We start from the raw sequence: 13644 nt of genomic DNA on the forward strand, positions 1-13644 counted from the left end.
TTTTTGATGCGTTTCATTTAGGTTTTGATTTTTTAAGGCAGCTTTGGCAGACAGCATAAAATAAAATTGAGGAAGTTATGGAGGGTAAAAATTCATCTAAATACATGTTTTGATTTTCAGAGCATGTTGACCCAACAGACCAGGATTTGTGTTTCTTATTTTCACTAGGAATAAAAAAAAACAAAACAAAAAAAAAAAAACACTTGAACAAATATAGTATTCCGAGTCAAAAGTCATGCTCCCCAGTTCTGTGGAGGAGGAAGCGATGAGTGGTTGTCGATGCTGGTGGGATGATATGACCAACGACTTTACTGCAGATTGAATCATCATGGACATAAAGGCCTACACTGAATCATAAAATCCATGCAGTGGATGGTTTCTTTCATTGTTGCTCGAATCACCTGAAGGAATCTTTGAAATCACAGTTTTCACAATACACTTTGAGCAGGGTTTAAAAAAAAAAAACTTTTCAGAAGCACTTTTTGTATTAATAGAAGCAACACTTAAAAAAATACTTTAAATTTCATGATAATTCAAAGTGAAGAGATTAAACAATGCAACACTACCTAAGGTTCCATGAAACAGAAGTAATCCAATTAAAACTGCACTGTGTGAACATCACTATCTGACTGAATTGGCCGTATGTGACTGAAATTCCAATACGAAGGTGGTGTGAATCCGTTTATGAACCAATCAGAGTCTGTGTTAACAGGTTTCTTCCACTGTAGTTTGTGTACATACCTTGGCATAAAAATACAATGTAAAGCATCACAGACTTTTGTGGTAAAACAGAATTCCTGATCATATTTTGAACAAGGAAACACGCTGCAGTTTCAAAACAAACAGGGTTGAATAATCAAGCTTTATGAGAAGTTGGACGCGAGACCATGTGGACATCTCACAAATGAGACATTGAGACTGAACTGAATGATGTTCTCAGTACAGCGTACAAACAAGCACATCAATCTGCTCACTTTATTCAGTGTACTTGCAAACAGGACAATCTGAAATAAATTAGTTTGTCAAAAAGTGTAAAGAAAGTTGTTTAAAGTGCAGGACTGTAGAACGTTTGTCATCAGTGACACTCAACCTTCATTTTGATATTTTTTTCTCTTTTTAGGGAAATAAAAATTATAATGAAAACACATCACAGCAGTGTGAAACAGTGCAGAATTTGGCAGTCGCCTTAACTTTCCCACTTGCTTTTTTGGGGCCAAGAGTCAGAGGTGGGAGGATCTGTTTTTTCATTCAACATTCAGCACAATTTGTGAAATTCTGACATCTTTTTAATCCATCACAAAAGAAGATGTTTTACTAAGCACTCCGAGCACCACTGTCTGCTGGACCCGTCTCGTGCTTACCCACAGCCTCCTCTGTGTCTCCTTGAGACTTAAGGGCTGTGATTACAGCACTCTGGGATGTACTTAGCACAAAGTAAAACTCAATAAAACAGTTAATCACTGTCCGCATTGCCAAATACTAACAGCTCTCTTCCAGCTGTGAGAAATAGTACATGCATGTAACCCAAATTAAAGCCTAAAAATAACTTTTACTAAATCTAGTGAGATCAACTGGAAAAAAAAACACTTCAAATAATCAAACACAGAAAATAGGTATTTTCAAATAGTTTGATAAATAGTCTTAATATTAATACATATTCAAAAACTAGTGGGTGAACGAAGTTCTTGTGCCAACTTTTAAAGCACGGATGCTGCGGAAGTCAGTTTCCACAATTCCAAATGCTGCCAAACAATCTCATGCATTCTGAACTCTGGTTGGAGGCTGGACAACGAAACCTGGCCAGACACTATTTGATAGCCATAACAAACCAAAATACTAGCTTTGCCAACTCACTTGTGTCGCCTGAGTGTTCTGCTTTGATAAATGACTGGATTTCAAAACCTGCTGTTGATCCACAGTTCAGTTCTTCTTACTGCACGATACGCCACTATTTCTGAAACATTTAATCAGTATCTTGGCAAAAACAGCAGCAAGGCAGATGCATGTGAACTGAAAACCTTGGTCAAAGATTACATGAGGTGCTGTATCCTCCTTCACAACAGCCAGAACACACAAGGATAGTGAGAGTACACTGTGACCTGCTGGAAAACACCACAGCCTCAAACACTCAACCTTGGCCACGAGCCTTGTGAATTTTCGTACCATTTGGTACCATTCCTCAATACATTCACTATTATCATATCAACCTATGTCAGGGTTGCAGATAAAAAAAAAAAAAATCCTTTATCTCAAACATGTTATTAGTTGTTATGAGCAGAGATGGCGGATGGAATAAAATCTGAGCGGCTGAAAAAAATTCAACATTGAGCTGATGCTGAATTCTCTTCTAAGGTACTAACCACAGCATTTGATTAAGACTGGTGCAAAAAGTACACAAAAAGAGTAGCATCTTTACAAGAAGACACAATAAACAAGTTCTACGTGCTAAAGCTGCACTTTGGAGAGTTTACGATAAAAGACAAAGACCAGCACTCTCATGAAGTAAAATCTATAACATTCAAATACCAGCTCATATGTAAAAATGTATGGCTGAGAGGAGTGAGGTAAAAGCATTTCAAATGGTAAAAAAGTTACTATTTGAACCAGGGGTAGAAATATGTGCACAAATACAGCTGTTTCCAGCATATTTGTACGTTCCTGTAAAATCAAACTGCAGTCTGCTCTCACTTAATCATAGATTATATTGACATATTCCTCCACTAACACGCATTAGTTGAGGATAACACACGACATACTGAGGCTTACATATCACAATATTTTGCTGATTTGACAAAACTAGAAAACGTGAAATAAATTCAATATTTGCATGTGTTTTTCCAAAGCAAAAACGTTATTACAGAGAGCACCCCATTCTCCAAGGCTGTGTGCAACACTGAGTACAAAGTAATTATGGAATGAATGACGAGGCTTGTGTATGACCTACGTCTGAGATGTGTGGCTTTGATCACAGTGAAGACCACAAAAAACTCACTAACAATACCAGAAGGCCAAAAGTGACTAAGTACTACCACTGCAAGGTCTATGACAATTAGAACAACTAATTTCATGAAAGAATTTCACTACTTGTCTCTAAATTGCATGTAGTATTTTTTTTTTCAATCTTGAAATACATTTTGAAAAAATATTTACAGAATAAATATATTTGTCTAGTTCAAATGTGGTTGAAATGGCCTTGTACCTCCTATTATGTGTGAAACTAATAATTTATTTAGCTTAGGAAATTTGCTCACAGAGGAGAAAGAATAGTAAGAGGGGCCCAGCATGCGACCCACGCTTGGCTTGAGCAGTTAACGTTGTTGTTTCTGTGGCTGCACCACAGATCATTGCAGGATTTGATGTTCTTCACAGACAAAAATGATTTCAATAGAGAGAAAAGTGAAGTGCTGACAAATTCACTTCCTGGAAAAGTTCAAGCCTACAGTTTATAAAACAGTGTAGACAACATATAGTTTTTTAAAGCACAACATCTTGACAGAAATAAAGCGCACCATTATACAGCCATAACACACTTCACTAATGCGGAGCGTCTTCAACAAAATGATGCAGTCACAATTTCCACAACACAGATTAGTGGATAGTATATTTACTTAAAGGCATACCAGAAAAGTGTGCTTAGCAAATAACTGAAGTGAAAACATTATTATAACGATTATAAGAGAATTATAAACCGTGAATAAAGCGGTATATTATTATAAAAATGTTGTTACCTCTCAGGCCTCTGCTGGTGTACCTGAATCACAGCATGGTTGGACTTTTTTCTCCTATATCAAACAAATCTTAAAATCTAGAATCAATAATTTACTCTTCTGCAGCTCTATAGTTTGCTTCGGGCAATTTCTGTTATCAAAACCATCCATTCACCTCTTTGATAGTCTTTTATCTAGTTCAGGGTCACGGGACACCGAAGCCTGTCCCAGCTTGGCTTGATGTAATTAATTCCCAATGATAAATCTTCGATTGTTCTCATCATCACATAAGACAGCTTGTTTGTCAACATCAAAGAAAAATGTCAAGGTCAGCTGACCTGAAGGACTGTAGTTTATTCTTGCACAGTGTTTTAGTTTTCATGGCTGGCTTAGTATTTAGAGTTAGGCAAGATTAATAGAAAATGGAAATAGTTTGTGTGTATGTAACTGTAAGATTTTTTTTTACCTAATAAACAAGATTTGGGAGATCGATTTCCAAATCTAAATAAAAGCCTGTTTGTGGATAAGATCATTTAAGTTTTTACCAAATTTGGTAGTGTTCAGTTTCAGTTATTTTGTACTTTAGTTTTACACTGTTTCACACCCATGTGATAGTTATTGTGAGATATTGTGATAGACCTTGGTCTATTTTTTTAATACTTGATCACAATTAAAACATATCAAAAAAACCAATGCATTTTTTACACAATATGATGGACAAAACATACCTTAAAATGTCTTAGAGTTTCGAGGTTTAACCAACACACTGGGTGATCTAAAGACCGAGTTAAGTTTGGCGTGAACAAACACACAGTTTGTGATTCCAAGTGGAAACTAATTATGACATTATTGCAATATGAAGTCCAGTTCAGAAAAGATACCTCGAAGCCTACGCAGCGTTTCACACATCTATTTGCAACTGCGGGAATATCCGTTACCTAAAGCTTGAGCTTGCAAGCCAACCACCTCATCGGGACAACTACAAATAGTTTGGCGGGATGCAGTGGGTGGACACCTGCCTTATTTTAGGTGTCCAGCCGTGGAGATCCTGCAAGACGGTCAAAAGCTTCATCTGCTGAATGATGCACGAGAAATTAGATTCTATTGGCGAAAGAAAGCCGTACGGAAAATATCGACTCCTTCCATCCTGACCTAATGTTATTCGATTTGACAGCATCGTTAGCAACATTATGCAGAAACGCGGCTCTAAAACTTGTCGTTGTTCCACAATCAAGACTGGTCGATATCGCGAATGCATTCAAAGAAAAACACCACAGCTGGCAAACGATTTCTTTCGTCTTTCAGTGGGTAGTTATGGCTGTTGTTTGTCTGGAAAACTTGTCATGACTGCTGCAAGTCGGAGCGATGACGGCAGCGCTACAAAGCGCTGAAAAACATCCCCACTGTGTTGGTTAACTTAGCGTCCCCGTTAGCACAGGGCGAACACGGCTGACGCGAAAAACAGTATGCGTAGCTCGCGGCAAGCTGGCTAGCCAAAACACGGCCTTTCCCGGGACCAAACTGGCGAGCTCACAACAAGAATAGCTGGCTGGTTTGTTCATGTTAGCAGGCTAGCTGCTAGCTCTGAGGTTCGCCGAAACAAAACGGGTTCGGGCCTGCGCTCTGGCCACGGTCTCTGGGCGCATATAACTGAGGTGACATCGTGTTGTTATTCGTGCATGAACTCACAGCATTCCTTATTCCCCTAATGATTCGTGGAGGGGATTTGTGTTAGTGGCTCTGGGACCAAAAAGACAACTGAAAGGGCTGAAAATGGGAAGTCAACACTTACCTAGCTTTACTTTCTACGCCATCTTGGATCCACTTGTCAGACCATCGCAAAGCATAGTGGGATGTACTTATCTGAAGGTTGAGGGCGAGCGTGCGTGCGTGCGTGCATGTGCGCGTGCCTATCTGTGCATTGAGGCCTAGTGAGGTGAAATAAAAAAAAAATGTTTTTCTTATATCCAGCATTAATTATCACGTAACTTTTTTTTATTTAATGATCAGCTGCAATGATAAACTGTCAATGCAAACATTGTGACATTGTAGGATTTTTTTATTATCTATTAGCCGAATTTAAATCTTTATATTTTAATTTGTAAGATGAAAAAATAACCACCATCCTTCTTAGCACAAGAGCTTTTAAAAAAGCAAACATTTGTTTATTTATTTATCTACTTATTCAATCAATCACACAGTTGCTTGAGATCAAATGTCTTTTAGACGGTCTGGCCAAAATGACAGCATTTGATCCAAGAGATGACACACATGCATACACACATGGAAAAGATGCCATTAATAAACAAACAAAAAGAGAAAGTCCCAGAGTCTGCATTATATCAAGGGTGTCCAACATGAGGTCTGTTGGCCAAAACTAGTCCACAAGAGGTTCAAATCCAGGCCACCAAACCACCAAGAAAATTAAATATTGATTTTTTTCTTCTTTGAAGCAAATTCTTTAAGAGTAACAGACATCGCACAATGCTGGGACCTGAGCTGAGATATCAACCATATTATTCAACTTTGCACCAGTTTCATGAAATTTTGATTTATGTTGAGAGTGTAGTAATTTTCCGTAGCAATTGTTTGATTTTGTGAAAATGTAGACATTAGCATCACCCGCACTCTGTTCCACAACAAATAAAAGTTTACAGTTTAAATTTAAAAGTGGTGCCACTTGTTTACTGGTCTGACACACTAATGAAGAAATGGGGCTGAATATGGACCCTGAATTAAAATGTGTTGGTCACTCCTGTGCTGCACAGTCCTAAAGCAAACATGATGATACGATGCAATAAAACAGCGACACACGCAACAATTTTCCATTAAAAATATCTGTAACACTAGTTTTAAAATCACTAGTTGTCATAAGTTCCTGAAATTTTAGTGATTTTACTCCAAATTTAAGTGATAACACTTATGAACTGACTTTGCCAAATGACTGAAGATAGAAATTAGCTCTGGATATACAGAAATCTTGCTTATTTACATTCTTATGCATTGTAACAAGTTAAATGAGATTTGATATCAAAAAATGCTCATGAACTCAGTAATATCAGGAATGCTGGACTTCATAATCTTGCAATGAAACTGAAGAACTCTTGCAGACGTATTTACAAAGAAGCCTATAAAGGCTATTCCTGGGTCACATTATGTACTTTTAGATCATGACAATTATGTCACTAAACACTTAAAGGTGTGTCGAAGTGAGTGCCATCGCAGAGCTAAAATTAGACGTTACTTCTATTTTTAAGTTGAAAAGATGTTTACCAGTTTCCTTGTGAATAGACTTATGCCTGTGAAACATATACCTCAGCACGTTATCAATATTCTGCTAGCAGGGTCAGAGTAGGTCACGCAACCTGGATATCATGTAAAGAAGGGTTTCTGTAAAGTGTATTTCTGTGTAATTGAGGACTTTTCATAAGACTATTCCTTTGAGGTTAGAATATAAAGCTACACACAGCCATATGAAGGCATTTATTGTTTACATTGCAAAGAATACAATGAAAAAAAAGGCTTGAACCATGCCTTCATATAGGAATAAACAGCAATGGCATGGGTACAACCAGGAGATCTGGCCTTGTGGGACTTTACAACAGACATGTTCATAAAGGCAGAGGTCCTCATTTGTGTTCTGTCAATGTTTTTTATTGGACAGTTTAAAAAAAAAAAGGTCTTGAGGGTGTTTCATATGTGGGACAAGATTTTTTTCCAATTTAATAATACAGGAATCAGGCTGCAATTTATTCCAAAACATTCTCACAGCAAGGAAAATGAACAAAAACAAATATAACCAAAAACATAAAATATTGTGTTGCGGTTGGCATGTTTTCACTGCAGGTTGTGGATCATCTCCTCCTTGGCGATGAGGTGGGTGGTCTTGTTGACCAGCGACATGAGCGAGTTGAGTTTGTGTGACCAGTCGTTGAGCAGGTCGTTGGGGTCTTTGGGCCTCTGGAAGTTGATGATGCCCGCCAGCCGGTCCACCTTGGCGTAGATAGTTTTGTTTACGACTAGGCTGGAGAGGAACTCCTCTGATTCCTGACAAAGAGACATGCAATGACTTTAAACTTTAGAAGGAATCAACATCTTAGCAGTGATACAAGAAAGACGTGAATCAAAGAACACTCAAAAGCAACATTAAATATTCCACACATTACATCAAGTGGACCAATAAATACCATGTAAAGACATTCCACAGCACTTAGATTCTTTTTTTAAGGACGTTTTCACACTGTTAAGCATGGACCAAATTGTGAGCTGCAGTTCGTTGGTGCAGCTGCTTTCACACTCGGCGTTCTCTCAAGATCAAACACTGCATTAACGGGGTGGAGTGTCATGTTTCCGTCATTGTAAAGTGGTTACAAGCCAAAGGTTTGTTTTGGTTTTCTTTAAACTTTCTGCAGCTTTGCTTTGAGGCGTGATAAAAGCCTCTCTCCATGAGGTGCTTACAGAGCATGCTCACATTCACCATCATGATACCGGCTCTGACTTTATGAAGTCAATGGACTACAGAAGCTTGTTCAGCTAAAATCTGAGGCACAGGCAGGGTGGACTGCGATTGCTTTAAGGCAACCCCAGAGTGAGTCCTCAGTCGCCCCAAGACCATATTTCCAGGCTGCTGTCGTTTGGCCAAGAGGTGAGTTTTTTTTTTTTTTTCATACAGCACATGAACTAACTCAATGAATTTGACCGAAATACAGCCAGAAGCCAATGGTATGTTCCTTTAATGCTGGTGAAAATGTGTTGTATATCCTCTAGTCGAAAAGAAGACGCCACGACACATCTTTCAGAGCTTCTTTTTTTGTTGCGTGTCTGTTGAGTTGAATCGAAATAATCCCAAACTGTGGATAACTTGAACTCATTTGAGATGGATCTGACTGGTTCTCCAGACACCATCATTACTCATGCTGCTTTCCTGCTTGTTTCTTGTTGGTGGACAGATATGTGTGGCAAATGATGAAGAGCAAAATGAAGAAACACTCACAATCACACTTACATGAACCTTGTCATAAACCCGTTTCAATGTTAATGTCTAAATACAACACCTACATGGAAACCACACAATCAACACCTGAAGTGACCGTTTCATCATGCCATGGCCTTTATCACCACTAATCCTGGAACTGAGCCCAACAATACTGGAAATTAAACTAATAAATGGTTCCTAAAGCAGTTAAATTTGCTGCCTCTGTGAGCTTAGATCTGCTTAGCCTAATTTATCACTTCATATATTAATAAACGATGCTTACGTCAACCGAGAGGTCAAGGAGTCCAGCCATCCTCTTCATTGTGATTCTGGTGTAATACTTGGCCATTATTCTGATGTTCTGGGGATGACAGCAGGAAACATTCATTAGCAAAGAGATTTCATTGTGACCACATTGTTAATTTCAGGTAACATCAACACTTGAAACTGAGAAACTCGATAATGCTAGCAATAACCTGCAGAGCTTCAATTTAATTTCCCTCTGCATGAGAAGGCCTTCATGTTATCTGATGGACTTACATGCTCCACCACTCTGTTCTTCAGGTCTTTCCACCTTTTCTCTGCCTCCTCTGAATAGTCGAAGACATCTGTTGCGGGGCTGTCAGGTGAACCCTCTCTCAGCTCCTTCCCATAATCCTCGACCAATGAAGCCCAGCGCATCAACTCCATGGTGGTGAACTGCTTCAGAAGGTCCCTGGGAGTAAATCAACACTACCATCAATGCATGCCATACTTCAGACTGGAGGAATCACATCATCATATACATCATATGGTCACTTCCATCGAGTAGCATTACATGGAACAAACATACAGTGACTGTACTGAAATAGAGAGCAGGCTAACATTCCATCATCAACACAAGCGAGCCAAAGAGCAAAGTGTGTCTTACTTGTACTTCGGGATTTCTTCCAGCTTCTTGTCCGCACTGATTCTGTGCACAAGGTCTGACTGCTCGTTGTCATAAGGCGACAGGATGACATACAGCACCACGCTCTTCAGGGCCTGAAAGGACAGCATACACACAGTCGTAAAAATCACTGAATGACAGAATATCCCAATACAATCCTAGTGTTCACTATTAGTGTCGTCAATATACTAAAATATACTTCATAAGTATTACTGTTGTTGCTTAAAATATTTATACTTAAGAGTATTACACTTTCTTTCAATAAGGTTGTGAAATACTGTACCACCTTTTCAATATGGCCTTTAAAGACTCACCTCAAAGCAACTTTGTAAAAGAAAATAAGAGGAAACAAAAAGAATCGCTTGCAACTTCAAAACTGAACCTGTAATCTGCATCCTGCACCTTGAGCGTGTGTGTACCTGTTGCCACTTGCTGCTGTCCTCCAGGATGCAGGGTGTGTCGTAAATGGCCCGGTAGTGCTTGCAGATAGACAGGTAGGAGCCCTCGTGCTGATCCACTTGAATCATCAGGTTGTAGTACTTCAGCTTCAACTCCTGGGTTTCCCATGAATTAAAACAAAAATTGTTACAACACTTTTATATGTAGAAGCAAAGTAAGAGCAGAAGATACTTTATTAATACTACGAGGGAAATTTTTATGTTATCTTATTGAGATTGGACTCAAAAAAAAAACAAAACAAAAAACAAACAAAGGAAAAAAAAAACAGTTTCCAAACACACTCAAAATCTTTTCAATTCAAAATAAAAACACACTATTTAATCAACACTCAGCTCTCCTGCTGTCGTTTACCTCAGTGCCCTCCTCTTGGAAGAATTTGGTGTTAATCTTCTTGCTGATGATCTGTGTGCGGATGTAATCCTTGACAGCGATGCAGAGCCTCATCTGCTCCAAGATAAACTCCACTTTCTCCTTTTTCTCCATGGAGCCGTATGTCTCCACCTGAACAATAACAAGTATGCTAAGTACTTCTAACAAATCTCTTACAAGGAATTAATAGACTTTTTTTTTTTTTTTTTTTTTTTTTTAGAAACTACATAAATGTGATAGCTAACAGTTTCTTCATTCTCACGGTCATTCACCTGCAGCTCCTGGAGAATTGAAGCTGCCTCTTTGACCTCTCCACTCTGCTCCTTGATATTAGCCAAGGTCTTTGTTAGCCTGGCACGCTCAATCTCCACATAGATCTGAAGGGAAGAACAAATTTAGTGTGAAAACAAGCTTGGAAAACTGGAACTGTGTTCACGGTGAAAACAATGATTCAGATTCACTGATCTATCAGAGAGACAAACAACAGCCCAACTCTATTTATCTCGTAACAACTGTGATAATTCACAAACAGACCTTGCCGGCAGTCACAGTGCGAAGTGTGTCGATGAGTCTCAACTTGATGGTCAGATCAGTCACAGCATCCACATACTTGTAACATTCTTGGACCATTTTGGCGACAGCCTAAGACACAAAAGACAACAGTCAACGATCTACAACTGACTGCAAGGCATTGATAGCGTACAGCTTTATATGGAGTTCTGTCCATTTCGTGGCTTAGCTTGAATGCAAATTTATATAAAAGTGTCACATTTTAACAACAGTTTTGCAAAATGTTCCAATTAAATTCAACACAATGACTAAAACTTCAATAAAGCAAAAAAAATAAATAAAAATAAAAAAATAAAGTAGAATCTTGCCTGTTTGAGCTGACTCCTCCTTTTTGTGAGCAGCATGATGTTTTCATTTAGGGCATCCCAGTCCTTGGCTTCATAACACATCTGGACCACAGCCACAAGGATTCTAGATGTAGACACCATGTCTGATGCCTGAAAAGAACAATAATAATAATATTTAAAAAAAAACAAAACAAAACAAATAAGTCAAAAGAGATATCCAAAAACACATCCATGCATATTCTCATTTGTCAAGGCATCTCAAATCAAACTAATTGGATCTGTATTTGGTTATATGTCTTAATCAAGTAGCTCCATCACTTTATCCTGTCCAGTCAAAGTCAACATGAAAATAATGAAGCCATTTAGAAAAACGATGAGATCCGGTACCCATGACAACTCATTCATAAAGAGTGGTCATTATTTAGCTGTCATGCATTAAAACTAAGTACTTGTTGGAAAGAAAGGTAAAACAAAAAAATGTAAACAAAAGAAATACATAGAATTATCGATTGAGTCTACCAAACAAGTACGTATAAATCTATGTCTAGCTGACTCTTTGTGCGTTATTAAGTACATTTGATGTCATAACCCCGTACAACACCTCATAAATGCACTGACTTACGGTTCTTGTTTGCTTCTCCAATGACAACAAGCTCTCGATGGCCTCCTGTAACTTGCCCTCCTGCAGCACAGAGGAAAAACACAGACATTGATCATACAAGTATTGTCAAATTTGGCCGAAATCTGTCATAATATTCGACATATAATTTCAGCCAGGCTACCTCCTCAGCTAAAGACGCTACAAATGACTGCTAACATCTGTAACATGACACTTTAGTCGACAGTTTAAGCTACGGCAAAAAAAAGTTTTTTCAGTTTATAAATTATTTGCTTCATAATTAAAACGTAAAGCCAGATAAATTCGCTTGCATGTGGTGTTAGAGCTAAAAACGCTACATGTTAGCTCGCATGCTAACTGGAGGATGTCTGTGCACCATGACTCAGCCGACTTGGGCCTTTTCACTCTCAGCTTACTTTGGCCATTTTCTCGCACTCCGGGAGACGCTGGTCCACAGTGGCGCTGTAGTCGATCTCCATCTTCACGATGCGTCCATCGGACCTTTCAGATCGCTCCTCCGACATGGTTGCAGGGTACAAATCAAAATATTTTCCAGACCTTTATTCTCCTCTTCCGACCAGTCGAGCTGTTTTGTCAAATGAGCAAGAGGAAATGTGACCAATCAGAGAACGCCAGGCAGCTGTCCGAGGCGCCTGAAGGACCGCCTGCGGACCCACGTGTATTTTAATCAGGCGCAATGTCAGCCTGTCCCGGAGGGAAATTCGTTACAGTGTTGTTGCCCATCACCACAGAGTTGAAAAAGTTACAATATCTATAAAGAAAGGATACAAATTAAATAAATATTATGAACAAGACAGCGGTGACTGATAAAACGTTGAACAAATGGAAATGACATAATAATTAGTGCAAATTTGTTGCAAGACCCCTCTCCCAGTCCCATAAAACCCCACTGTGTAAAATTAACACACTATATACAATAAATAATAATTCAATGCAGGCAAAGGTGAAATAAGCAGTAACAGTGGTATAGTAGAGTACAAAGGGATCATTCAAACTGTTATTTGAGTTATCGTGTTTTGACTCATGCAGCTATGTAACGTTGGGGCATGGTGAGTAAGAGGATGGCAATCGGATTAAGGTGTGCTGAAGCAGACACAGAGCTAAAACATGCAGGACTGCAGCCCATGACCAGTGGTGGGGCAAGGGTCCTTGGGGGCTCCAAGCAAGACATTCATCGGGCCCCCACCCCATCCGTGCACACCGAAAAAAAAGCTTTTTTGAACACAATTTGCACCTAGCGGGGCCCCCTAAAAGCCGGGGCCCCAGGCAAATGCCTGGTTTGCCTGTTGGCACGCCCCGCCTCTGCCCATGACAACCGCCACTGAGTAGCACTGCTTTGCAACATCAACCCAAATCAAGAAAAAATAAGTTTCTACAGTGTCATGTTAGATTTTTATTATGGTGATTAAAAATATTCTCCGATAACATCTAACATGTTTTGATTAAATTGTTCTATTTTATATTTTACACCTCAAGCAGGCTTGCTAAATGCATACAACACCAACAAATCAAGCAAGGGGTACCCACAGACATTTTTTGCATGTGCTCGACTCAACGTAATCAGTAGCAGTTTTAACATGATATCTGGTGGCCTTTTGCTTTGTTTTGTTTGTTCAATCTGAAGCATAAAATCTATATTTTGCACACCTTCAAACATTGTTGGTCACAACGCTGTACCTGAGATGTCACTATAAAGTCATGTTTTCTAA

General features: G+C 38.9%; 2 protein-coding genes across 3 annotated transcripts in view; both read right to left on the reverse strand.

The window, feature by feature from the left end:
- The window catches only part of helz (helicase with zinc finger), a 50057-nt gene extending 44520 nt beyond the window's left edge, over positions 1-5537 (reverse strand). For both annotated transcript variants that reach the window (XM_030093263.1, XM_030093262.1), the window contains exon 1: positions 5500-5537. The gene's annotated coding sequence lies outside the window, so the exon portion shown is untranslated. The remainder of the gene's footprint in view (positions 1-5499) is intronic.
- Positions 5538-7405: 1868 nt separating this feature from the next.
- psmd12 (proteasome 26S subunit, non-ATPase 12) lies at positions 7406-12508 on the reverse strand. The gene is made up of 11 exons (XM_030094787.1): positions 12331-12508; positions 11918-11977; positions 11317-11445; positions 10973-11080; positions 10711-10815; positions 10421-10570; positions 10030-10164; positions 9593-9705; positions 9223-9397; positions 8966-9043; positions 7406-7754 (listed from the first exon to the last, which is right to left on the reverse strand). Exons 1-11 carry the CDS (start codon positions 12436-12438, stop codon positions 7545-7547), a joined length of 1371 nt encoding a protein of 456 aa, XP_029950647.1. The 5' UTR covers positions 12439-12508; the 3' UTR covers positions 7406-7544.
- Between the last annotated feature and the right edge of the window lie 1136 nt (positions 12509-13644).

This window comes from Salarias fasciatus, chromosome 6 (genome assembly GCF_902148845.1).
Source record: "Salarias fasciatus chromosome 6, fSalaFa1.1, whole genome shotgun sequence".
NCBI classification, from domain to species: domain Eukaryota; kingdom Metazoa; phylum Chordata; class Actinopteri; order Blenniiformes; family Blenniidae; genus Salarias; species Salarias fasciatus.

What these genes read in the sequence shown, in the direction of transcription:
- psmd12 (XM_030094787.1), bottom strand. Translation starts at nt 12,438, where the DNA reads ATGTCGGAGGAGCGATCTGAAAGGTCCGATGGACGCATCGTGAAGATG. An exon ending in GCACTGTGACTGCCGGCAAG is followed by an intron (nt 10,816 to 10,972) that starts GTCTGTTTGTGA and finishes TCTTCCCTTCAG; the next exon opens with ATCTATGTGGAGATTGAGCG. An exon ending in AGAACAGAGTGGTGGAGCAT is followed by an intron (nt 9,044 to 9,222) that starts GTAAGTCCATCA and finishes TGTCATCCCCAG; the next exon opens with AACATCAGAATAATGGCCAA.